The 26,606-nt window shown below is 49.1% G+C and overlaps 1 protein-coding gene across 1 annotated transcript; it reads left to right on the forward strand.

Annotated features, from left to right (window-relative positions):
- Positions 1 to 965: 965 nt before the first annotated feature.
- LOC311194996 (protein regulator of cytokinesis 1-like) lies at positions 966 to 25,085 on the forward strand (the record flags this gene model as incomplete). The annotated part of the gene is made up of 15 exons (XM_084268261.1): positions 966 to 1,061; positions 18,688 to 18,755; positions 19,886 to 20,018; positions 20,240 to 20,362; positions 20,667 to 20,900; positions 20,980 to 21,150; positions 21,397 to 21,546; positions 21,741 to 21,888; positions 21,980 to 22,116; positions 22,361 to 22,456; positions 22,546 to 22,692; positions 22,919 to 23,029; positions 23,287 to 23,397; positions 23,770 to 23,955; positions 24,940 to 25,085. 15 exons carry the CDS (start codon positions 966 to 968, stop codon positions 25,018 to 25,020), a joined length of 1,992 nt encoding a protein of 663 aa, XP_084124387.1. The 3' UTR covers positions 25,021 to 25,085.
- Between the last annotated feature and the right edge of the window lie 1,521 nt (positions 25,086 to 26,606).

The following is a 26,606-nucleotide window of genomic DNA, read 5'->3' on the forward strand; positions in this document are numbered from 1 at the left end:
ACATCCCCCTCTAGGCACCGGCACAGCACGGCGGCGCAGGCAGAGCTTTGGAAGCGCACTGTTTATCAGGGGGTGGAGGGGCGGGCCTAGGGGAATGGGTTCAAGCTAAGGGAGGGGAGACTGAGATGAGACGTGAGGCAGAAATCCTTGTGGGGAAGGGAGAGGCCCTGGGACAGGCTGCCCGGAGAAGCTGGGGCTGCCCCTGGATCCCTGGCAAGGCTCAAGGCCGGGTTGGATGGGGCTTTGGGCACCCTGAGCTAGTGGAAGGTGACCCTGCCAGTGGCAGGGGGTGGCACTGAGGGGGAATGGGGGTCTGAGGGCCCTGCCCACCCAAACCTGCCTGGGGTTCTGCGATTCTGTGGTTATCACAGCCACTGTGATGTCAAACCACAGCCTCATCTAATGCAAGGCCTTTTCTACAAAGTAAGATCACTCCACTGCCTACCTCACTCCTCTGAGCCACTCACGACCCCATTACAACTTTTGCATTTATGGAGATAACTTTTGGACCTCACAGGGACCATCTTCACTCTAGTAGTAGCTGGGTCCTAACTTGCGCTGCCCATCTCTACACCTTGGGGGTCCTGTACAGTGTCTCTATCACCTTAAAGCAACTGGCTCATGGGAGTAGGAAGGGTCAGGGCAGGAGAACCTGCTCACAAAGCTCGCCAGTCCCTTATTCAAGCAGCCTTCGCTGCTGCAGCGATGTTTTGTTGTTTGACTGCTATCATTCAAGCCAGGCTTCCTCAACAAGCCTAAGTTACCTCTGCAAAGAAGATGCAGCTGCCGACCATCAGAAAGCAATATGCAGAACCTCTCCACAGTTTCCAGAGAAGCTGGAATTGTGTCTGGCACTTTAGAGCAACTGATAAATTAATTAACCCAACACTAGTAGTTCAGTTCAAAGGCAATAAAGCCACTGCCAAAAATGAACACAACTGCCCCAATGACATGCCTGAGTGTAGATGTTGAACCCCTCCAACAAGCACTGTGTGGGCTTGGACAAACCACGCTTCCTCAGGGCTCATTACACAGACAGCGAGCTCTTTGAGGCAGGCAGGGTGTGAGCAGTCCCTCCTGCGACAATTAAATAAGAATGAACATCTTTGGGAAGAGTATATTCCATCCCCAAAGGTCTAGAACTTCTGTGTAGTAAAGCCAAGTATTCCTCTCACTGAATGCTTTACCTCATTCTTTGTGGGAAATGGAGAGAACAGTAAAGCTTCCTCAACTCCTTCCCAATTTGCTTTCTCCTCCTGCTTTACTAGCTGCTGTTTACCACGTTCAGCTGCAGAGACAGCAGGCCAGGAGACCTATTCACATCCTGCAGTGTGGCCAACAAATAGCCAGAGGGACCAGTAATACACAGGCTGGGCAAATGATTCCCAGTGAAGAAAGTGCTAGCAGACCACAGCACACAGCCTCCAGCTCGCTCCACACGGTGATACTGTGAGTACAAGTAACAGGCATGACGCAGACTTGTACTAATACCAGCCTGACCAAAGCATGGCTTCACTCCAGCTGCCTGGATAGCCACCTTCCATACACACACACCAGCTGGGCCGGGATGCTCCAACCCCACGAGCGCAGCACCACTAGCTTCTGCAGATGGGCAGAAGGCTTTTAGGAACTTCACCCTTCATCATGGGACCATTTCAGTGAGGAAAGCTGAGTTGCAAGTTTCTTAGGCTCAGGGGTTTTTTTGCTAAATTCTTGTAACCATTTTTAAATATTAACTGTGCAGAATTGATGACTACTGCAGAAGAGAAAATTCTGACACTAATATACTTCTTAGTCATAAAGAATTCATGCCTTTTACCCTATTTTGAAACTCATTAAGCAATATTCTGGAAGCAATTTTTCCACGACCCTTACACTTCACCAGTAACAAACAGTATGAAAATTTCTCTGGGTAACAGTTGCCTGCAAAGCACTTAAAATTTATAAACTTCTCATACAGTTTCTGACATTTATCATTGCTAAAGTAAATGGAAGCAATGGAATCGACTATGCATCATGAGTAATATAATGCAATATTAAAGGACACCCAGTGGAGTACTTTAGAGGGCAAGGAATCTAAATCATACGCTCAGTGCTGGGAAGCCGCGTAGGAAAATGTGCGGCACCATTTGTTGGTTGAGTGTAGCTGTCACTGCTCAGTGTTATGTGAGGGCTGAGCTGCGCCGCCGATGCGCAGGGTTACATAATTGACAGCAGTGATTTACTGTTTATGTGAATTAGAAGAGAGAGGGAGTGTGGAAAGAATTCCTAATGGGTGACCGCAAGCGTTTCCACGCCGCCCGCCACAGCCGGGGCTAAACAAAACCTGCGGGAAGGCGGGGAGAAGGGCTGGGGCAAAGGGAGAGGCGAACTCACGCTGCCGCTACTGGGGTCCCCAGGAGAGCAGCCTGGAGCATCCCAGCTCTTCTGGGGGTGTCCACCTAAACTGCTTACTAGAGAAGGACAGAGAAGTAGGATGTTAAGTAGCACTGGTGAGAGCTGAAGAGATTCCCACCTTTATCTTTTCTAAGTTTTCTTTCCATTGTCCTGTTACAGGTACAAGATGTGCAGGCACTGAGACACAGCAGATATGGGAGTTCAGTACACACCTTCCTCCCCACTCCTTCACTGCTTCTTATGTATATCCCAGAAAAACATAAGAGATTTCTAGGCAGTAATCATCAGTACTGGAATTACACTTAGGAATTATTTTCTTTGGTCCTCTTTTGGTTTGGGGTGGGTTTTTTTGTAATTTTGTTTTTAATCCTGCCCACATTCCTTTTCTTTCTCTCCTCTTGCTTTTTCCTTCGGTCCCACTGAAGATACGCAGGATCATGATTTAAGAACTAAGCCACCCTTCCTATTCTTCTATTCCTCCTCCAATCATTTGCAAATTCTATTAGCTGAAAGGATGTGGAACACTGGGATGGATTGGGGCAGACAGAGAGGCGCAGACAGGAATACTGCGTGGCAGCGTCTGGCAGCCTGGCACTCGCTGGCTGCTCGGTGCAGAGCTGTGCTGTTGCTGTGCAGGACTTTTATCAGGAGGATCAGTACAAACACTAATCCTATCAGAGGAATTGTCAGATGAAAATGAAAGCTTAAATTACTTGAGTGTTTATCTTCATTAATATATATTTGGCTGTTAACAAGATGGACACAGACACAATACCCCCTCCTCTCCAGGAATTATGAGGGAATTCATGCAAGATGAAGCAATATGAACTGAAACTGAGGAACAAGCAGTTGAGACCTCTGAGTCCTGTCAGCATAGTTACAGGAGGCATTTCTGGGGGTGATGGCAGCACTGTTAACTCCACTGCTAGAGCTCAGCACTCCTCTGTTTGTGCTAATGGGACCTCACTGTAAACCAGACCTCCAGAAAAGGGAGGAAGGGTGTTCAAGAAAATGTTTGGAGGACTCACTACACTGCATCATGAGGTCTTGGGATCCAGACCTGCTGTGGAAAAGCTATGTAAATGATAGATTAAATTTTAGTCAAATAAAATCTTAAAATACTATTTAATTCATGTTTCTATCATTAATATCAAAATGTTATTTTTCTGGTATGATGGTCAAACAGTTATATTGCTCTTCTGGGATAAATTATGCGTTGTTATTAGCAAATGAGCAGCTTCTGAAGTCATGAAATTGATTTTCAGAGTGCTCTGTTCTCAGACTTTTTAATAAGAAGCTTCTCACCATCACAACTACAGAATAAAAGTTTGGAAGAAAATAGGTAGAAACAGTCTAATGGCTCAAAACCACAAGGCAAACAACAAATTTCCAAAGTATATTTATCCGCTTTAAAGCTTATGGTCTTTAAGAAAATCTCATGACTGTGGAGGGCACGTTTTACTTCCAAAAGCTAGCACTTAGCTATGTAATGTTGCTTTTCACAGCCACTTCCCTAAAATCTTCGCAGAAAACATCTGTGACCGACACAAAGAGCAAACAAGGGAGCAAGATTCACACAGATTCACATGCAGCATGACTGCCTCCTGTTTCCCTGTTTTGAAGTTTTTATAGCATAAGCACATTCGTAAGTAAAACCAGCAATGCTCTATTAGCTAACCAGTAACACAGATCTGCCCCAAGAAAACATGAAGATTCAGCTTGGCTGGCATCATTATTTACACACAAGACTGCATGGAATTGTTACTTCTAATTATAGCTGTGACTAGTTGGGGTGGGTAGATCGAATGTGAAGTTTCCAGGCTGGGTGAATACACCAACAGGACATCATCCCTTTCAGACCATTTGCAGATCAGTCTCCCATCTATGATGCTACCACGAGTAAGCCTGAGATAGGGGCATATTTTACCCTTGTTAATATCCCATATTCAGTCTGGCAGGAAGGAAGGACTAGAGGATCATCGGTTTCCCATTCCCAGCTCTACCTGACAAGCTACCAGGTCACTTCATCTCCACCTCCAAATTCAGCATGGCATGGTCCTCTCACTAGCCAGGGGGAGGCAAAAGGAAAATCCTCATGCAGTCCTTGGCCACCAAGGACTGAAATATGGAAGAGGACCTCAAATCTCTAGCTTTCTTCTACAAGGCAGAGAACTGCAATCTTCATAAGGGCTGGTACATCTCTTTCACCAAGCCATCCATACTGACCATGTTACGGGCAACACATTTGGCACACTGGAGAGAGCAAGGGACCATACTGGGACATCTGCTGTGAAAGGGACAGATAACCTTTCCAACAGCCAATGAATGTGTTTTCTGATTGGGCTTGTCTGAACACAGGTCTCCCATCAACCAGCACTGGAGGTCATGGAGAGAGGAAGGTGCTGAGGTGTGGTCCTGGATGCAGTGTAGCGAGAGGCAGGAATCAGGGGGCCTTACATCACTGTAAGGTTTGTTTTCACCTATGCATGTGTTCATACATGCAGACACACACACACTCCTATCCCAGCCTGTGGGGCAAGCTCATGGACTGGTAAATTAGACTCTGAGCTTCTTGAAGATGTTTTTGGAAAGTAGTAAAAGGAGGCCATATTCTAAAAGTGTAATGTAAATGTCTAGTTTCTATTGCTCTAATTGCCAAAACGTCAAGCCCCTGCAAGACAAACACACTTTAAAAAAAAAAAACACCATAAAAAGATCAAAGATCCCTCTGGGAATACATTCTCTACACTCTTCAGAACCAAATGTCCCCTCACTTTCCCCCTTGTAAACTGGTTCATCTCAGTGAGAAGAATCTGCTCACAAAACCAGCACATTCATGCAGTGAGAATAAGTGTCTGTACATGTTAACTCAGGGGCTGCAAGCAAACCCAAGAGAACCCCCTGTCTTTTCCTCCGCTCAACAGAAACAACAGGATTTACACTAATTCTCATTTTCAAGCTGCAATTGGTATTTAATCTGTTACCAGGCAGTTTTGTCTTGATTCATTCTGCACATGGATGAGATGCAACCCCCTTTCCCTGAATTAAAGAGTAAATGAGAGCACCATCTGGCCAGCGCCTTGTCTGATTCAGCCCCAGCGCCTGCGGTGGTATTCCAAAATGTGAGGAATGCTCACCCAGTAGACTCGGTTCACATCCTCCCTCCTGTTGACTAAAGCTGCTCTGTCCCCTTCTGGGCCACTTTATATAAGAGTTTGGTGGGAAGACAAGGTCTCTGAAATCTTAACCGTCTTCAAATGTGCGTGTGTGTGGTCTGAGCAGGCAGCTTATGCAATGAGAAATGGGAAGCCACTAAAATGATTCTGCTTCTAAATATTTTGACCTTTATTGACATTTATAAGTAGCAGGCAGCTTAATTACCAATTAAAGGAAGTTATTAGCAACAAAAGGAGCCTGTTCTTTTTTTTTTCCTTCGTGGCTCCTTTCCCAAATCAGTGCAGTTGGATGAGATTTCTGTGGCAGGAGAGGGCAAAGGAGCCCAGGAGACCTAGGCTACTTTACAGCTAACCTATACAGAAATCCTTATGGAAGTCAAAGAACTTCCATAAAGTGGATACTCCAGAGACAGCCCATTCAGAACAACAGACCCTTCCTTTCTGTTGTGGTGTTAAAGCCTTGTACTACAGCATTGTCATGTTTTCCTACCTGGAATTGCTTAGTGGGCATCACTGCTGGTCGGATTTCTTATAAGCACACTCACAAACAAGATGTATCCAAATGGTTTGTTAGGTTTTTTTCATAATATGCAATTAGAAGTTGCCATAAAGAGCTGAGAATATTCTAAATTTGGCTACTAACCCGGATACAGACTGTTAAATCAACTGGATGTTCAACCCAGGGGTGGCTGAAGTCCTGCAGCAAACAAAGCAGCTCCTTTAAATCACCAACTCTGCCTACAGGACTGCATGGGCTGGTGGCTCTGCACACATCTATGGTCCCACTAGAGTAAGGGGATGCAAATGTAAGATATTTATTAGAATAATGCTCTCCCATAATTTGAGAGTATCTTTCTTTCAGAACAGGAGTATACCAAACCTGCAGTAGGAGTAGAGTTCTGATACCTGATTGATGATTTTTACACCAAACTACTGCTAATATAAATTAAAAATTCCCTCATGAAGAACTATCCAACTCTGTAGATCCATATTATTTTCAGTTCCATAACATGTAGAAATGACATGGAAACCCAAAGAAAGATATTAAAATCCTAGTTCCTCACTGGGTGAATAATCCCAAGGTGTAACTTCCCCAGCAGCTATGAAGGTAGCTGCATGGTCCAGTCCACATTTCAGAGTATATCAAACCAAGACATCATGGAAGTTCCATGTATAGTAATTTAGATTTTCATCAACTCTCCTCGTGTTTATATGAAAAGAAATCCCATGACACCTTCCACCAAGCTCAGCTTCTGATTTTCTGACAAACTTCTGGACTCTCAAGCAAGACATGTAATGCTAGCTTTTCCTTCTCTGGATTTTTTCCCCAGATCCTCCTGGGTGGTTTTTTTGCTCTGTATTCTTTACACCTCCTTTACTGAGTTGGTAATTTACCCTCAGTTGCAGAGGGGAAAAATTATTTATTTGAAACCAAGGGTATGACCCTGCAATCACTAAAGTCAAAGGCAACAAGGGCATTCAGTTCAACGGGAATAGAAGACACCCAGAGCTCCTGGACAGTGTGGTTTTAATCAGGAGCCTTCACATTTAAAAGGAAATCATTTGCATCATATTAGTATTCATTGTCCACCTACACAGGATGGGAAATTTGCTGAACAAAAAGGTTAAGTGTGCTGATGCCAAGAGGACTTGCCCATTGCAGAGCGGGTCTCAGCAATGAAAGCATCTCAGCTGTACCTGCTCCAGGAAATCACATCAAGGGACCCCACGGTCACGGCTCAGGGGACTCAGGCCTGTTTCTTATGGTACCTAAAAGGTCAGTGGAGATCACTCTCTGTGTTATTTCATCCCAGGACAGGTCCAAGCGTACCAAAATCAAAAATAAAGCTCAAGTGAAAGGAGGCAACAGAAGGGGAAGCTGCTGTAGCCTGTCTGACACAGTTTAATCAAATATGTCACTTTAGACCAACAGAGAAACATCCTCCTGAAAAGTGTTTATCCAGGGACCCTTGACTGAAAAAATGACACAAGAGTTCTTTGTCCCTGTTGCAAAACAGTGTACGTGGTCCTGCCCATGCAAGACACTTCTTCCCAGGCTGTGGTTGGCAGAATCAGCTGGAGCCTGAGGCTGCTTGGGAAGGATCTCTGCAACACAAGCCAGACAGAAGAGCCCATTGTCAGAAGGCTGCAGCTCGCTCTCTCCACTGGGAAGTTTCAGTTCAAACAGGGATTGCAAGTCAGCTGGTTAAGTGCTTTATGCAAGAGGAGATTTTTCTTCCTATAACTTTTTGATCTGATGCCTCGGAAAGGCAGAATCCAAACTCCCTGGCCTTGGTGCCTATGGAGCTGGGCACACAGGGCATCGCTCCTCTCAATGTGTGTGCCCATTAAAGCCACATTTCTTCTATTGATACAGATTAACTCTACATATTCATTACAATTTCTAAGAAAAGGCAGGGTTATGCAAATTATTTCTAAGAAGTCATTTCTATTAATTCCTCCCAGATAGAGCAAGCTCAGTGATGCTCAGGGGATCTTCCAGTGGGCTTCAGGGATGAAGGCTGGATGTCTTCCTCTCTCTCAGCACATGCTCTTTATGGTTTTCTCCATAGTTACCAAAACACATTCCTCAAAACCACACTCCTAGAAAAACTAGTTAGGAACCCCTTTTAACTGAAAACAAGATATACTCTGTCTCTTAATTAGTCGTTGTTCTCGTTATTTATGACTCCCCTGTCTGCACTTCTTTATCTCCAAGGCTGTTGCACTGTTATGGTTAAGGTTTGTAGCTGCTCTCATGAAACAGCTCACATGATTACAGCCATACCCTACTGAAATCCAAAACAAATATATTCTTTAAATACACAAATTAAAGTTATATTAATTGTCTCAAGCTACATCTACATCAATCTATTCAGCATTGTTATATTTCATTGAATCAGATCACTACCTCTGGTGATAAAAGACTCAACCCCCTTCTTCCAAGATGCTTCCCAGAGGTCCTCCAAGTCCTTTCCCACTGCCTTTCTCTACCTTTAGTTATATTCACCACATCATTTTTCTCCTCATTTTTCAATTTAGAGCAGAATCTGAAAGTGCAAAGCTCACCTGTTTCCAAGCCATTTTTTCTTTTGGATGAACCTCTGAAGATGAACAGCACCTTCTTATCCTTGCATGTAAATCTGTCAAGCATGACTGGTGAAACTGGGAGCTCACAGAATGGTAAAGTTTAGAAGGGACTGCTGGAGACTGTCTAGTTACTGCCCTCCTGTCCTGGAGAGCCTACTGGGGACAGTGTGCTCTCTCCTATATATGTATGCTGCTGGTGACCTCTGAAAAATGTGCTATAAAAAAATAATCTGAGTCATAAAAGAAGGGGTAGAAGGGGTGGGTGTGTTTTAAGTTGATTTAGTCTAACAGTCTTCATAATTAATTGCCAGACTGTTCAGGAAAGCTGGTGGAACAACAGGCCTGGAGATACCTGTTCCTGCTTCTTGGCGTCTGTCAGCTTGGCTGCAGATGGCTCAGCACACGTAGGCAGGTAACAAAATGCTGTAAGCACTAGAAAGTAGCTTGCCATTGGGACAGAAATTAGTGTGGATTGAACTGAACAGGGCAGGGAAAAAATCTACAGTGCTTGAGAAGGAAAAGCAATGAGGCCTACTGGCATGGGCCTGCTCAGGCTTAGAGGAGCTCTGTTCTCTGCTCCACACTGTGTCAGAGCAGGGAACAACCCCCAGCCCCTGCAGTCCTCAAGACCAGAATAACACAGATTCACCCACCTCTTCGGGAAAAGACTCAAGAAATTAGTTTAAAAGGGGGAAAGCAGGTTACAGTGGATCATTTCACTGACAGGTTGGGGTGGTTCAGGGCCGCTGAATGGCACACCCTACACAAGGCTGTGCATCGTTCAGGAAAACATCTCAAGCCTGATGAGATTTCCTCTCCTTTGGCAGCTTCTGGCAGCTTTGCCTTTACCAGCTCTTACCAGAGAGACAGGATGGGGTCTCATATCTTGTGTGAACTTCTAGTTATCAAATGTCTAAGGAGAAATTGTAGTTAAAGGTATTTTCCTAAAGACTAAATAACAAGCAAAGCTCGTGCAAGTATCAGCCAAAGTAGCTGGTGATAAGCAGACTCCAAAGTCTTGGAAAACCTAATCAAATCCAAGCTTGCAACAGTGAACAGGTATCAGTAGGAATGAAATATTTGTCTGAATTTTGATGACCTTGAGCAATTCAGCAAATCACATCACCCCATGTACACAGCTTGATGGGAGCCAGGCAGCTGCACTGCCCTTGAGAACGGGGCAGCGGGCTCTGGGAGGAAGGAAATAGCTGCCACATGCAGTAAATAAAAAGAAGTTTAAAAAAAATACACACAGAGTTTGCTGCAGAATCATTCCATTCAGCCTGGCTAGAAACACAAGCAGCTACAAACCGATCATTCATCTCCAACATAAATACTGATTTGGTTGGAGTAGCAGTAACACAGGTTGAGATTTTTAGTAGATGACATAAATAAATGCATTTTTATATTTCCTGACCACATTAAGCTCGAAATCAGAATTCTAAAATGTGAGCCACACACTGCAAGACTTCTAATAGCCAATAAATTCAGATAGTCACAGTGAAGCAATGTTTTCTCCTTAAAGGGACATTTTGCTGCCAGGTAGGTAAACACAAGGGGGCTTGTTTTTTTATGGATTTGAAATTACATGTAGCTGAGCATGATCATTCAAAAAAAGGTTAAAGTCCTCTTAGGAGGACAGCAAAATGGAAACCACTTCAGAAAGTGCAATCTCAGATTCCAAATATTATTCCTACATGGAAATACATTAGTAAGGAGATGGAGGAAGGTTGGGGAGAATTCCTTTCTCCCCAAAAGGCACAATCCAGGAGAGAAGAGCTAAAACATCCCAGCTTAAGAACATCAGTGTATTCCTGTGCTCCTGTCCCACCTCTGCCACACTAAGGAATCACAAAACAAGTTCTTGTCCTACTCGGTCCATCCCTTTCTCGTTTGTAAAGCAGGAGTTATAGTACCAGAATTCCTTCAGGTGGTATCAAAGGATTGACTGATCTTAGAGAATGAAGAGCAACACTTAAGAGATAAATATTCAGATGATAAAGGTAATTTTTTATCATCTTCCAGAACTCTGAAGATCAGCATTACCATCATGAGATCCCACACCAGGAAACCAAATACAACAGAAGCAATGACTTTTGCAGCTTCTCAGGTCAGTACAAATGCCAGGAGTGATCTGCAGGTGGTAGCTAAAAGGTATCTGAGACCCATGAAGGCTGGTGCCCATCAGTCAGAGAATTTAATGATGAGAGAGAACTTACAGGACTGGATTTCAGCATGGCATTACTCACTGAGCAAGCTCTGGCTGAAGGACAGCAGTGCTCTGTGTGGACTTTGAAGGCAGCTCCTTCAATATGGATCAAAGTTGTTTAGGTTTTGGATCTGCTGCTTTCTGTGGGTCTCACAAGGAGACATGTTCCCAGTGGGGGAGCGATAAAGGGAGTCAGTGTGGCTCTACTGCCCCTTATTGACTGAATGTTGTTGGAATAGCCCAGATAAGAATGTCTGAGCGCTGATGTCACTGATACAGTTGCTCTGGAGGCTGCTCAGTTTTCCTTGGGGCGCCTATTCTTTTTAGGAGACTTGCTGATCTCTGTCTGATGGCTGGAGTTTTATGACCAGAAAGAAATGAAGGATGCCAGCTGAGAGCCTCGCTTCACAATGAGGAAAATAAGCCTTTTAAGGGAGAATTTGGCATTCCTAGTCCAGTTTAGAAACTAGCAGCTGACACTAAGTAGACAGAAAGTGCTAGCAGAATAAATTTTAATACATCAAGTACTTTCAAGTGGATTTTAGCCACATGATGACAAAGAAAAAATTAACCACTTCTCCACCCACCCAGCTCTGTTAAGGTTGAAAAGTCAAGTAGTCAAGAGCTGGAAACATCAGAATTAAGATTTCCTTATGCAGTTCTAATTCACTTCTCCTGTGTGATACAATAACAGATATTTTTCCCCATGGCCTCTCCCCATTTAGTGGGCAGGATGAACAGAGCTATTCAGTATTTCCTTTTTTTTTTTTTCCTTTTTTGAGTCAATGTGTGGCCTTGGTTTTATTTATAGCGTGCAGTTTAAACTCTTCACTGAAAACAGGATTATCCATACCCTGGTGGGTTTTATTATAACACTTATCCCAGAAATATTTGTTGCAAAAACATAACAAATGTCTCATGACAAAACCCCTGCCAATGAGGTAGGATGGTGGCACAGTCCCTTCAGCCCAAGTGCTTAATCAGAATCAGAGGTCCCCACAAGATTGTTTTGACTGGTATGAGATCATCTGAATGCAATACAGAGTGTAATATATCCTTGGGTTTAGCAAACCAATGGTAACAAAACTCTGTTTCTCTGAGAGCCAGCTCCAAAACTTCCACTGCCATGAGTTGTGTGTTTGAGAAACCATCTGTTTCCTTTCAGGGTTCACCCATAACATTTGCAAACCTTGGTTTCTGTGGTTTAAAGGACCTCCTTCTAAGACCCCTGGGCAAACGACAAGCAAGGAGCCAAGCAATGTAGCAGAATAAGGCTGGAATGAAATCATTCCTAGCTTCCTTGGTTTTGGAAGATTCACACAGAAATTTGCAATTTAAAAGAAAAAACAACCCCCAGCAACTCCCTGCCTCTGTTTGCACACCCTTCTTTAGAAGTATACATGCATGTGATTACATGTACACACCTACAACCACAAAAGGAGTTGTAACTGATTGCAAAACACCTGGAACAACTTTATGGCTGTAGGATTTTTGCTTGAACACAACAGTGCTAAAATTCTTTTTCAGCAGATAATCAGCCATCAGCAAGGTTTTAAATAAACTTTAATCCAGAGACTAAATAATCATTCTTCCCAAAAACAAGACAATTTTGCATCCACCCTTTTGATTTGGATCTAAGCTACAAATCGAGTCACTTTGCTTTTGAGACACTGTCTCTGCAGAAAAGGGTATCACCTCAAGTTCTTCCACCAGTATGAAACCCAGTGGAGAAATACACCATTCAAACTTCTGTAAGCCTGCAATCCCACCTGCACCATCTCTCAATTTATGATTCCCTATGTCACACTGCTTATTTGAACATTATAGTCTTAGAGAAAAATGCTTACATGAGAAATATTTTTTAAAAAAGGAAGACTTACTGTTCTGACAGCCATCAGGTCGCTTGATATTCCTCTGGTCCATACTGCTTGTCTCAAACTGGTCCTCAGTGGTACTCTTTTCAGAGAAGAGGATCTGATGGGTGAAAGCAAAATGCACAATGCTTAACAGTCTGTGTCCACAAGACTGGAAATGTGGCATGTCTGGAGGCTTTAGCACTATTATTACTGTTGTGAAAATACAGATATAGAGCTGGTTATAGATATATCTTGGAATTCCTGTTTTTGTCAGAACTTGAAGGTTCAATGTAAAGAATGTAGGTCTCTCTTAATATGTGTTAATACAGCTTGGGTTATTTGAAATTCAAGCACTTCAGCAACAACTGTAGCTAAGATTCTTTGCTGAAGGGCAGTGAAATTGGTGAAGGGTCTGGAGCACAAGTTTGTTGGGGAGCAGCTGCAGGAACTGGGGTTGATTTAGCCTGAAGAAAAGGAAGCTGAGAGGAGACCTGATTTCTCTACAACTACCTGAAAGGAGGCTGTAGTGAGGCAGGGGTCAGTCTCTTCTCCCAAGTGACAAGGGATAGGATAAGAGGAAATGGCCTCCAGTTGTGCCAGGGGAGGTTTAGATTGGATATTAGGGTATTTAACCTGGTTTGGAAGCACCTGCTTCCACAGCCTGATTGAGAGACTACCCACTGTCCATCTGATGCTCCCAACTGACCTCACTGAGTTGTTCTCCATGCAAAAATGCCCATCTAAGGAATGAATACAGGCTCACACACCAGGAAACAGAAGTCAGTGTTGCTTCATCTACATGCCTTCAGAACAGCCATGACAACAAGGTACAAATTATAGAGCACAATCATGTTCCTGCCAGCATCTGATCAAGTTTAAGATGGGAATTCTCATCAAGTGTCATTACACCTCCTTGTGCTTTTCTGAACTTGGATCCAACCTCAGCTCAGAGTTATTTTTTTTTTAAAGTTAATAAATGCATTCTGTGATGCATAGCAACGTTTCAATTAGAATTATTTCCACTATTCCCCTTTTCACTGCCTAAAATTGAAAAAAGGCTGCTGAAATTTTAATGCTTCACGTCACAAAGTGACAAAGGCTTTCAGAACCCCATCTGTGCCCTGCTGTAATTAGTCAGAGTTTCTACCTACTCAGTCAGCTTGGGATCAGTCCCCAGAACAAGGGGCTGCCCTACAACAAAGCACTGGGGCGGATAATTGACTTTACAAATACATTAAACCTCCATCAGCTTCTCTTGGTATTTTACTTAAGTAGAAGTTGCTAAGGAGTACTAGTAAAGCCTCACCTCTGAAATCTGTCCCTGAAAAGGCACAAGTAAAAGCCATTGTTTTCATAAATAATGTATAAGAAGTACCAGCCTGTGCCATCAAACAACTGTCACTACTGGGGCTCACCTCACCCCAGCTGTACAGGAATGGAGATCATCCTGGTTCACCTTCACGCTCTCCCCATGAAGTTTAAACAGTGTCCTAGGAAATAAGGAGCCTGGCAGCTGGGAGAGCAGTTCCCTCAGGCTGTGCTCAGGTGAGTAAAGCCCTCCTTCCCCTCTCAGACCTGACACTCCAGTCCCACTGACAGCAGAGGCTGTGCAGTACCTTTCCTCTTCCCTTGCTGCTCTTGTCCACTTGCAGTGGCCAGGCAGACAGAGACCGGTTCCTATGGCTGAGTTAGGGTTGCTGCTTCAAAGGGAGCAAAAGTAAGAGCTTTCCAACTCGCTGCTACCCTGTGCAGCACTTTTCCCTGGCATTATTCAAAGCAGTCTGTGGAACAGGGAGTGACCAGGATTGCAAAGGGACTGAGGAGCAAGCCTGGGGTCATCCTCTCACCCCCCACCCTGCCCGAGCTGCTCCAGCGCTGGGCAGTGGTACCCTGTGGTGGGGCAGAGCTAAATGCTCCACGAGGCTCTCAGCTCCCGTCTCCAGCCTAAGCCTCCAGACCTGAACAGAAGCAAAACTGGTCTCAGTGTCTTCAGTTTTGAAGGTGCTTCACCTGGACAGTTTGTGCCTGCCTGCTGCATTGGAAGGGATTCTTGTCATGCCTTCCAGGGTAGCATTGCAGATAAAAAGTGCAAGGGCTGTGATTTAGAGCTGGCAGCCAGACTGGACAGCCAGAAGCACTGAATTTGAGTGTTTCATGAGCAAAGTTGAATATCCATAGAGAGAACAATTGTATGGTTTTGCTAATGAGCTAATTCAACTAATTCAATAATGAACTAATTCAACCTCTTCCAAAACAATTCATGAACTCTTACTCGTTATCAGCTTACAGTGCTTGGGGACCTTAATTAATTATCTCTGTTCCTACTTGTTATGTGTATTTATGTTATGGGTGCAGGGTAAAGATTGACACGGGGGGGGAAAAATAGCCATGTCTTCTTGCTCATACTCACAAATGGTGATGGGAAAACCTCCAAAAGCTTTCTCAGTGTTTTGTAGTTGTCAAGACACTTCATTTTCTCTCATTCCCAAGCTTCAGAAGCTTCCTCTCTGTGATTGCAAACAGATGATGGTAGAGCATGCAATTAGGCTAATACAAGTAAATTCCAATCAGTGGTAGCCTGCAGCAGCTTCTCAGTGTTCACATCAGATGGGGGCCAACTCTTAGCATGAAGCTGTCAGCAGGAAAAGATGAATTAAAATTGATTTTTAAGAGCAAACTTCTGTGACCTTCTTCATTGCACCCAGGAGTATCTATAACATCTGTCATTTATATGTATATATATCTCACAGTTGGGATTTTCAACTGTCCACTAAGCTTGGGCGTTCAAAATCCAGTGTGCACCTTTGACTGTATCAGTGCAAAGTCTCATGAGATTTGACCATTTGGGAGCACAGTGATCCACAAAACAGGGATGATTCTGTGCTAGGTACATGCACAAAAAAACCACTATTAAGAATATATAATTTAGGAGCTTATTTAAAAATGACACCTTTAGAAATTAAACTTTTAGTAGAACTAGAATAGATTCTGCAGACTTACCCTCTCCTTGCCAACATTTACAGTCTTTCTTTGCAGAACAGATGGCAGATTCACAGAATTGCCCCAGTAAAACCAGTGGTTAGTGATAACAGCTATTCAGTGCAGTCAATAGCTATAAAATATGGTAGCACTAGCTTTTAGGAAGCAAGTTTGGGGTAAGCTCCAGATTTACCTGTCCTGATATTATCTCTGGGATCACAGTTCAAACACAAGATCTTCCAGATTTCTGGAGGTTTTCTTAAGATGGACACTGCCCTCAGAAGCTGCCCCCAGATTTCCCAGGATACAAGATGATCTGTATCCGCCACAGGGTGGGAAGCCAGCTGAAATAATCTCTGCAGACTGGGTTCCAAGCAGTTCCATGGTACAGTTCTGCTAGTGGAGGCAGCCAACGTTACAGGCACATTGCATCCCAGATGCCCTGGAAGGGTGTGTGGAGGCTCCTGGTAGTCCAAGGGAAGGCAGGCTTGTCAGCAGGCCAGGTCAGTCGATTGCATAAAGAGCTGGGGAGAAGGCATATAACAAAGTCAGGCCCACCAGAGGTTGTTGGGTAAGGGGCAGAGCTGTGCAAACATGACCATGTCAGTCTGGCTAAAAGCATTTATGTAAGAAGTAAAAAATGGCTCTAAGCTTGGAAAAGTTGGCAAGCTTCATTCTGAAGTTACTGAGCAACCCTGGAGTCTATATCCAAATTCAAAACCAGGTTTTTTAAAGTAGAATGAGTCTCTGGTGTCCTTGACCTCTTTCTGTAGGCAATAAAATGCATTCTCCACTCTTCCAAACACTCCTTCCTGCCTTTAGGATTCACCCGGTCACACGGAACAGACCCGAACACCTTTATTAACAACTACATTCCCCCAACTGCTCCAAGCCAAAGCAAGGTGGCTGAATGTAAAGGCAGGCATCCACATTCCAATTACTGCTGATTTTCTGTTTCTCTGAAAAATAAGACTAGGCCATTATTACAGTTAAGCATTGGACAAGAAAAGCTTCCAAAACCAGCTAAAAGAATACAACGAAAGTCATTCTGTAACCCAGGAAAACACAAGTACAGTTATACAAGTGGTAGTGTTCCAAGAACAATCCTAAGTGGGTTTTGTTTTGATTTTGAAAAATCTCCAGTATCTCAGGGTAGTTGCTAGACCACACACTGGAAAAATTACATGTTTTTCTGGTCACTGTATAATAAGAAAGGAGTTTTCTCTCCAAGACAGAAAAGGTCTATTCAAGGTTGGAAAGGGAGTGCATGTTGGAAGAAGGAAGAAGCAGGAAGCTGGGGAGATAGGTTAGAATTGTATGAGGATGATTTGGCCTAGTTGATTGAACAGCAGTCAGGGAATTAGGAAGGCCAGCTTCTACCCTTTCATCAGCCTAGGCAAAACATCAGGACTAAAAGCAAAATTCAAATAAATACCAGAATTATGGGATCTGCCACCGGGGGTGACTCCATCCCTGGTTGCCTGTCTGGAGAGAGGAGGTTTTGCAACACACAGTGTAGTATAGACAGAAATCACAGCAGGTGAAGTATCAGTTTGCTTTGGGTTTCGTGCCACTGCTTTTGTGATATGGTCAGCAAGACCAGACCTAAATACTGACATTGTTTATGGATGAAGATCCACTCCAGGCTGTAGACAAGTAAGAGCAGATCAGTTGTAAACTGACAGCCTATCGTGACTTCCCCCTGACTTCACAACCCACCGTAGTAAGCCACTTGCATAACTTCCTTTCCAGGTTATTTTCTTGCAGTCACTTGTAATTTTGGATGGACTCCACTGAGAACATATTTTTAACATTCTTTATACCAATAAAACAAACAAAAAACCCCACCCCATTTTATAGCCTTGATGTGTTTCTGGCACACTTTAAAAACCTTTCCAAGATGAAACAGGAGGAAAGAAGGACCAAGCTGTACCAAAGTAAATATCTCATGACTTTTTGGGGTTTTTTTTTTTAAGTTGGACTTTTATGCAGGGAACCAGGAAACAACACGACAGAAGATTGTGTTAAGAGAAGAAAAGCCATGTAAGCACAGCTTACAGAGGTGAACAAACTCCTTGGCCTCATAAAAATCTCCCTGTGAGATCTCCCTGCCAAACACCACCTAGGATACAGGCATCAAGAGAAAACCGTCTACAAACACCCTATTCAAGGGCAAGTGCAGTTCTGTGTGAATGTATAGATCACTTGCAAAGCTAATTTTGCTTACAAAGGAAAATACCTCATAGCTAAGAGATTCGTATGGTTAATCTAAACCTTTTCCTGCAGCACAGAGTGTGAATACAAAAGGATTGTTCTTTTCTTGTTTTGGCAGTAAGTGAACAAAAACACTGTTTTCAATGAGATGTTTCTCCTGAGGTTTTTTTTGTGACAGTTGGATTAATTCCCTGCAATTATTCAGTGAAAGTAAATTTATTCTGAATGCCCTCCAAAATGTCTGGCAGTTCAGAGGAATCTCCCAGTTGGGGCACAGCCACTGAGAACACCAGGTAAGCCAGAAAGAGAGGGGGGAGTGGGGATTAAAATAAGTCACTCTTTAATCAGGGTAGAAGGTAATTCAGGTGCTAAGGAATGAGAGTCCATAGGGTGTTTTATAGTGCCAGCCTTATAGCCTAAACTTGAGAACCCTTTCTGTGCTGTTTGAAGAGCTGTTCCTTCGCCTGCTTTTTTGAAGTAAGTGTATTTGAGCAATTCTTGAAGTACTGACGTTCTTTTTAATGCATTTATCAGGCCAAAGTTTGAAAAAACATACTGATTTTGATTCAACTGTTACTGCCAGCTCCAAGTAAGTTATCCAAAATGCAATTCATATGGTTATAAGTGTCTAAATAAACATCCTAAAATGTTAGGAGAGCTATGCTCTAACTTTGGAACAGAAATATCAGCACCCCTGCAAATGTATATGCTCCTGTTCCCATGGGCTAAATGCCTCAACCACAACCACCAGCTGTGTATCTCCCAGAGCACGTTTTCTGTCCTCCATTCTCTTCACGTGCCGCTGAAGGACGACTCCCAAGAACATGATGGAAGGTAACACAAAACTTAAGCTAACATCTTGACTGGGCTGCAGCTAGACCCGGGCTGTCGATGTCTAAATTAAACTCCTATGTATTTGCAACATTTCCTATTCAAAATATAAACGCTCCCACAGTGCCTGGGCCCTCTGATCTCTTTAAGTGCTTCTAGTCTGGTTTGGGGTTTTTTTCCCCTTGCAATCTCCATGGTGACATTAGAAATGCAGAGGTGAAGGTTCTTCTAATCCAAGGGAAAGACGTTTGATGTTGAGGCAGGTATCTCTGATCTGTTATGTTTATAAATAGCTGAAGGATGGGATGTGGGGGGTACAGCAGGCCCCTTCCCAGTGCCTGTGGGGACAGGACAAGGGGCGATGGCCTCAAGTTGGAGCACAGGGAGTTCCACACCAATCTGGGGAAGATTACCTTTAAGGGTGAGGGAGCCCTGGGACAGGCTGCCCTGGGGGTGTGGAGTCTCCTTCTCTGGAGAGATCCCGGCCCCGTCTGGACGCCGCCCGGTGCGGCCTGTCCCAGGGACCCCGGGTTGGACCCGATGGCCTCTGGCGATCCCTTCCAAATCCCGCTCTGCCGGTCTCGCTCGCGATTGGTCAGAAGCACCGGAGGGGCTTTGCTGCCATTGGCTGGCGGCGAGCTTGGGGCGGGGCCGGCCACAAAAGCGGCCGCTGTGAGTGGGCGCGGCTTTGACTCGTCTGAGAGCGGCGGGGGGGAGCGGAGCTGATGGCTGCCATGAGGAAGAGGTGCGGGGGGACCGGCCCGGGGGACCGGCTGCGGGGCGGGGCCGGGACGGGGGCTGCGGGGCGGGAGCGGTGGGGGCCGGGACAGGGGCTGCGGGGTGGGAGCTGTGGGGATCGGGACGGGGGCTGCGGGGCGGGGCCGGGGGCTGCGGGGCGGGAGCGTTTGGGTCCGGGATAGGGGCTGCGGGGCGGGAGCGGTGGGGGCCGGGACGGGGGCTGCGGGGTGACCGTGTCGGGACACGGGCTGCGGGGCGGGGCCGGGACGAGGGCTGCGGGGCGGGAGCGGTGGCGGCCGGCACAGGGGCTGCGGGGTGACCGTGTCGAGACCTGCGGGGCCCGGGCGGCCCCGTCCCGGCGGCCGCTGACGTCCGTCGGGCCCCGGCGCCCTCAGCGAGGTGATGGCGGCCGAGGTGGTGTCGTGCCTGAACCGCGCCATGGCGGCGCTGGGCGACATCTGGGAGGAGATCGGGATCCCCGAGGAGCTGCGCCTGGAGCGCACCTGCGCCGTCAAGAAGCACATCGAGGTGAGGGCCCGGAGGCGGCTGCACCCAGAGCCGGGGCTGGGGCTGGTCTAGCGGGAGCCCCGGAGGTCCCTGCCCGGGCTGGGAGCACCCAGGGGTGTCGCTGGGTGCCTGACCCTTCCCCAGCTTTCCCTGGGTGCCGGCCTGGCTGCTCCTTTGGCCACGGTGCCGTGGGTGATCCCTGTGTTCCCCTCTCACCCTCCATCCCCCTCTTCCCACCACAGGGTCTCCTGGACATGATGGTGGCAGAGGAGGAGAGCCTGAAGCAGCGTCTCCTGAAGAGCATCACCTTGTGCAGGAAGGAGCTGGACATCCTCTGCAGGGAGCTCCATCTGGAGCCCTTTGAGGTAACGGATTGCTTCTCATCCCCAGGATCCCACTGGTAACAGCCTCTGGGCAGGTGCCTTGGCTGTGGTGAGGCCAGAGCCTCCTCAGAACTCCCTTTGGGACACCCAGTAGAGCCAGTGGCTCTGTGGTTGCTCTGGGCTGGGCACTGGGAGGTGGCTGAGGAGGCTGGGTGCCCTACCGCTGCGTTTGCACCGTGCTGGGCAGCTCCTCACGCAGCACCAGGGCTCCTGTCCCAGGTCTGTGCTTGTGAAGTCGGGTCAGTGAGACCTGGGGAGAGGAGAGCTGATTTCTGGGCTCTTCCAGGCAGAGGAAGAAGCAACTGTTCTGCAGACGGAGAAGGACTTGCGCACTCATGTGGAAGTGCTGCTGAAGCAGAAGGAGGACAGGAGGCAGGAGCTGAAAACCCTACAAAAGCAGGACCAGGAGTTGTGTGACATCCTCTGTGAGACCCCGTTCAGCATCGACAGCAACGCCGTGCCCAGCCTGAAGGACCTGGATGGCTACAGGCGCCACTTGGCCTCCCTGACAGCTGAGAAGGTGAGCAGAGGGGTGAGGAGCTTGGGGAGGGTGGTGGGCAAGGGTCTCACCGGTGTCTAACCCTGCTCATCCCCTCCAGGACCAAAGGCAAAAAGAGTTTGTCAACACCAAGCAGCAGATCATCCTCCTCATGGAGGAGCTGGACCACACTCCAGACACCAGCTTTGAGCAGGACGTGGTGCATGAGGATGAGGAAGCCTTCTGCTTGTCCAAAGAGAACATCGCTGCCCTCCACAGCCTGCTGCAGCAGGTGAGCCAGCACGCCAGGGCAGTGCTGGGACTTACTGGCTGTGGAGACTGTCGGTGCAGCCCGGCAGCCGCTGGCATCACGATGTGATGTGTGACTGCCTGGTTCCAGCAAGCCTGGGTGTCCAAAGGCCCTTCCAGGAGCTGTGCAAGGCAGTCTGGGGGATGGGTGTGTGGGTTTGGTGGAGCAGGCAGCCTGCTCGTGCCCTGCGTGTCCCGGCCGCGCTGACGCTGTGCTCCCCCCTGGCAGCTGGAAGCGCGTCGGTCCCTGAACGAGGCCGTGTGTGCAGAGCTGCGCTGCAGGATCGCTGCACTCTGGGAAAGGCTGCAGGTTCCTGAGGAGGACAGAGCCTCTTCTGCAGTGCACGTGGCTGGGTGCAGAGCCAAAACCAGGAAAGCTGTAAGGCCCCTCCTGTGCCCCTGGAGAGGGAGGGACGGGGGGCAGCGGCTCTGGGATCTGCAGCCCTCTTTGCTCAGCCAGAGCAGAGGGGCTGGGAGCTGGTGCTGGCAGCTGCCATGTCGTGGGAAGCAGAAGATAAGTCCTCTTCCTATTCTCTCCCCCTCACACTGCCTTCTCTGTGCTCTGGCCTGCAGCTGCAGCTGGAAGTGGACCATCTGGAGGAGCTGAAGCTGCAGAACATCAAGTCTGTGATTCAGGCGATCCGGGCAGATCTGGCCAACTACTGGGACAAGTGCTTCTACAGTCAGGAGCAGAGGGAAGGCTTCAGCTCCTATTATGCTGGTGGGTGCTGGCTCAGGGGCTGCCTGTGGCTCGCAGAAGTGTTGAGGGGGGTCCCAGTTGCCTCCTGAATGTGATGTTGTGTCCCCTCCAGAGGATTACACCGAAACCCTGCTTGAGCTCCACGAGGCTGAGGTGTGGAAGATGAAGAACTACTATGAAAAGCACAAGGACCTGTTCAGGGCCGTCCAGAAATGGGAGGAGAACTGGCAGCTGTTCCTGGAGCTGGAGGTACTGTCTGTGCAGGAACGTGCTGTGCCGGGCTCCATCGGGGTCACGGAGCTGTCTCTGCTCCCCCCATCCCAGCCTCCTGTTGGGAAGGATGGGGGGAATCACTGGGGACACAGTGAGGGGGTGGGGTGCCGCATCCAGAACACTGGTGTGGTTTGCAATGGGGCTGTGCCAGGGATGGCTTCCTCCAGGGTCTCAGTCCTGGGGGTCTCTGGGGTCTCTCCTGATTTCCCTTCTGTGTTAGAGGAAAGCGTCTGACCCCAGTCGCTTCGCCAACCGCGGTGGGAACCTGCTGAAGGAGGAGAAGCAGCGAGCGAAGCTGCAGAAGATGCTTTCCAAGGTAGGGAAGCAGCACTAGTCCCTCAGGGTGGGTGTGTGTGGGGCTGAGGGGGAGCAAGGCAGCCCCTTCACTCCTCGTGTCCTCCCCAGCTGCAGGAGGAGCTGGAGAGCAGCGTCCAGGCCTGGGAGCAGGAGCACGAAGGGGCTTTCCTGGTGAAGGGGCAGCAGTTCATCGAGCATGTGGGGGAGCAGTGGCAGCTGTACCACCTGGAGAAGGAGAAGGAGAAACAGGAGCGGGTGAGTGTGAAGCTGAGCCGCTCCCAGGGCTCTGTCCCCTGGCTCTGCTGGGCAGCAGCTCTGGAGTCGTCCCTTCTTCCCTGACAGCCAGTTGGGTGTCAGCATCTCTGCACCTTGAGCCCCTTTCCTGGCTGAAGCCCGGCTCTGCCTACCCCCAAACCTTTGCTGGGGCTGCTGGGGCTGGGTGCTGCTCCTCAGCCCTGGTTTCAGCGCTGGTCTCTTGCAGCACCTGAAGAAGATCCAGCAGATCGAGGCGGAGATGCTGTATGGGAGGTCACCCCACACGCCCAGCAAGCGGCGGGTGCTCGGCCCACACAGGCCCAGTAAAGTAAGGAAGGTAAAATGCCCACACGTGGGTGTGCTGGGGCCCTGTGGGGCTGCTGTGGGGCAAGAGCCCTGCCCTGCCTTGTGCTGCTCTCAGCCCCATGGGGAGGTGTGGGGAGGATTCGGGGCTGCAGCAGCGTCCTGGAAGCTGGGACAGGGCCCAGGCCGCAGGCACCTCTGCGCTGCCTGAGCCTGTTCCTGGTCACGGAGGCAGTAGAGGCTGCAGCTGCCAGCTCATCCCCCTGTGACACCTGCTCTGCTTTCCCCCAGCTCAACGGCACCTGCCTCTCCAGCATCACCCCCAACAGCACCGTTCGCTCGGTGTTCGGGAGAACCATCTACCCGTCCCCGACGTCTCGCCTGCCGCCTTCCGGAGGGAAGGTGAGTGAGGAGCTTTGCTGGGCTGGGGTGCAGGTGGGTGAGCTCCAGGCCACGCTCTGGTGTGGCTGCAGCCTGCCTGGTGGCACTGACACGAGCCTGGGGGGAACTAGGGGGCTTGAGTGGGGCCTGGCTGGGGAGGAGGAGGAGCAGGAGGGCCATGTCAGCATTCAGCTCTTTCTCCAGCCCAGATCTGTAGTGTACTCTGTTCCTCTGCTGCACCCCAGCTCAGATGGGCTGTGGTGTGAGGCTGGGGTCTTCGCTGAGCCCTGGGCAGCAGAGTTTGGCCCCATAGAGTGAGGGCAGTGGGGCCAGTGCAGCTCTCCTGGCTCTAGGCTGTTCCTGTGCCCCTCTAACCCCTGCTTCCCCCCGCAGTTTGGCCAGGCTCGCACCCCCAGCCGCGCGGCGGGGAAGCCCTCCCGTCCCACACCCAGGGAGTGGAACAAGGAGAACGTGCCCCAGCTGAAAGGAACCCCCCTGAGCGGTGGGTGCACCCCCACAGCCCTTGCCCAGCGGATCCACAGCACCAATGCTGTTGCCAGCACCTATTCAGAGTTTGCGGTAATTCACCTCTTATAAACCCACCCCCCCTTGCTGGGCAGTGCAGGGGCTGTGTCCCCCTCCCATGCACCCCCAGGGTGCAGCTCTGCACTCCCCACATCCCCCCACAGAGGGGCTGCTCCTGCCAGCACCCACAGCACCAGATGGGTGGGCTCAGGCCCTGCACGGCCACATCCCCCCAGGCTCTGACATGCAGCCCCCAGCCCCGTGCAGGGGTAAAGATGTACAGAGCCTGGACCCTCCCCGTGCAGCCCCACTGCTTGGGCAAAGCCTCAGCTCTGCACCCCCAGGCCCAGTCGCTCTTTGGTGTGTGTTGTGGGGGTGAAGCCCCCAGGCAGCTGGCAGCAGCAGTGATCTGTCTCCCTCCTCACCCAGCCTTGGGACAGGGGAGGGAGGCTCTCCAGACCCCCCGAGGGGAAGCCTTGTCCCCCTGCCCATGCAGATACATGCACTGCTTGCTGACCCCCTCAGCCTTTGAAGGGACCCCAGCCCCCTTCTCCTTTCCCTGGGGTGAGCAGTGGCTGGGGAGCTGTGCTGTGGGATGGGACCGGCTCACTCAGGCTGCTGGAGGTCCATCCTCCTCCCTCTGCCCTTCCCCTCTGGCACCCAAAAGCATCCCTTGTGGGGTGCGGTGCCCTGCCTCACAGCCTCGGGGCAGGGGGGTGAGGTTTGGGATGGGCTGGGCTCCCTTCTCCCAGCACGGGCACAGCTCTCTGTCCTCCCCCTTCCCCTCACCCAGGGCAGCTCTGTGGCTTCCCACGGATCCCACGGTGCTTCCCAGGCTCTGCTGCAGGAGGGAGGGATGCAGCCCCCAGCCAGGGCTCTTTGGGCAACAGGTTCCCCTGCCTCTGAGGGCTCCTGGTTCCCTCAGCTACTCCTGCCACCGCTTCCCTGTCCTCTCCTGGGGTGGGAGCCCAACCAGCAGCGCAGGAGCCACCTGGCCTTGGGCTCCCTTAACCCATCTTCTGCTGCTTCCTTCCACAGCGAGAACTTTCCAAGGCTTCCAGGTCTGAGAGCAGCTCCCACATCCTGAACTCCACTGCTATGGCCCCGACCCTCTGCTGAGGCTCTGCCTGCCCAGCCCGGCGCTGGCAGCCACAGCCCATCGCTGTTGGGCAGGTCCCATCGCTCCCAAGGCCCCCCCTGCTGCAGGGTTTGCTCAGACAGTTTTAAACACTTGCTTTTAGTCTGGGGAAACGTTGAATGTGTTTGTGAATAAAGGGTTTTGAGTATCTCTGGGTCTGTACATGTGTGGTTTATGAGAATAATAAATGGATGTTGTACATAGCCCCTGCTGTGTGTCTGTCTGGGGATGGGGGGGGCAGGCAGGGCCTGAGGGGGAGGTGGGGAAGCTGGGACCCTTCTCCATACCCAAAATGAAGCACCACAACCACCATTATGGAAAAATATATCTAATAAGAACCACAGTCAGACCATCCCCAGGTGCCTCTAGCCTGTGGGGCTGGACACCAGCACAGCCCCAGCCTGGCCCCATCCTGCCTGGGGGGGTGACTGGCCCTGGCTCCAGGGCTGAGCGGGGCCAGACACGGTGACAGGGGCAGGGGAGGGGTTTTCTCCATCTTCCTCTGGGGGGGCAGCTGGGGGGGGGAGCTGTTGGGTTTCTTGGGACTCCATCACACAGATATAGAATGTCCAGGGCCTGCACAGCACCTCCTCTGCCTGCAGCCCCTCTGACACCAGGTGCTGGATGCGGTGGGGCTGGATGGAGCTGGCCTTGTCCTCACGTCCCATATTTACCTGCAGACACCACACTCATCAGGATGGGGCCTGTGTGGAGCGACCACACCAGCTCCCCAGGGCTGGGAGGTGTGAGGGCACCCCCCTCAAACATGCTGTGAGATCCCCCCCCATAAGGTAACCGACTGGTGCAAGCAGTACCAGCCGAGGGTGAGGAAGCAGAGCCCAAATTGGGCCTGGGGTGTCCCACTGCCCCAGAGCAGAGCCATCACTCACCCCAGCCCCAGGTGTAGAGCTCACCTGGGACAGCCCCCATCAGCCAGCACCCATCAGCCAGCACCCACATGCTGCACAGGGGGGCTGCGGCTCCCCAGGACCCTGCAGGGCAGAGGCCTCTGCCCCACGGGGTCCCGTGGACCCAGAGCCCCCAGCAGCCAGGACATGACAGAGGGAGTGTGGGCTTATGATACCACAGGATCCCTGAGTACTGGATTTAGGAACAAGATAAAAACAGAGAGAAAGAAACAACTGAAGAGCTGCTGCTCTGCTTGTAAAATAGGGGAGTGTGGTACATGGAAAGGGGCTTCTAGAAGAAAATACCAGAACCAGATGAGTTAGGATCCCCTCCCTTTCCTTCACAGGGAATGTGAATCAGAATATCCTGTTTTACCAATTAAAAGCCAATGAAACATATCAAATAGCACAAGACCTCAGGGCAATAAATAGTATTGTTAAAGATTTGCACCCAGTGGTGGCCAATCCCCTGGTCAGCAGCCACACTGGCCTTGAGTTGGCCCATGTTTACTGCCTGGGGCTTGCAGTGAGCTCAGACAGAAACACAGCTACACAAAACTGCAACACCACTGCCAACAAAGCTTGAGAATACCCAGGTTTGGTTTACAGCCTTAGACTTACAAGATGCTGTCTTCTACCTGCCATTAGCCCAAGAAAAT

The sequence above is a fragment of the Gallinula chloropus genome (genome assembly GCF_964237585.1).
Source record: "Gallinula chloropus genome assembly, chromosome: 9".
NCBI lineage: Eukaryota > Metazoa > Chordata > Aves > Gruiformes > Rallidae > Gallinula > Gallinula chloropus.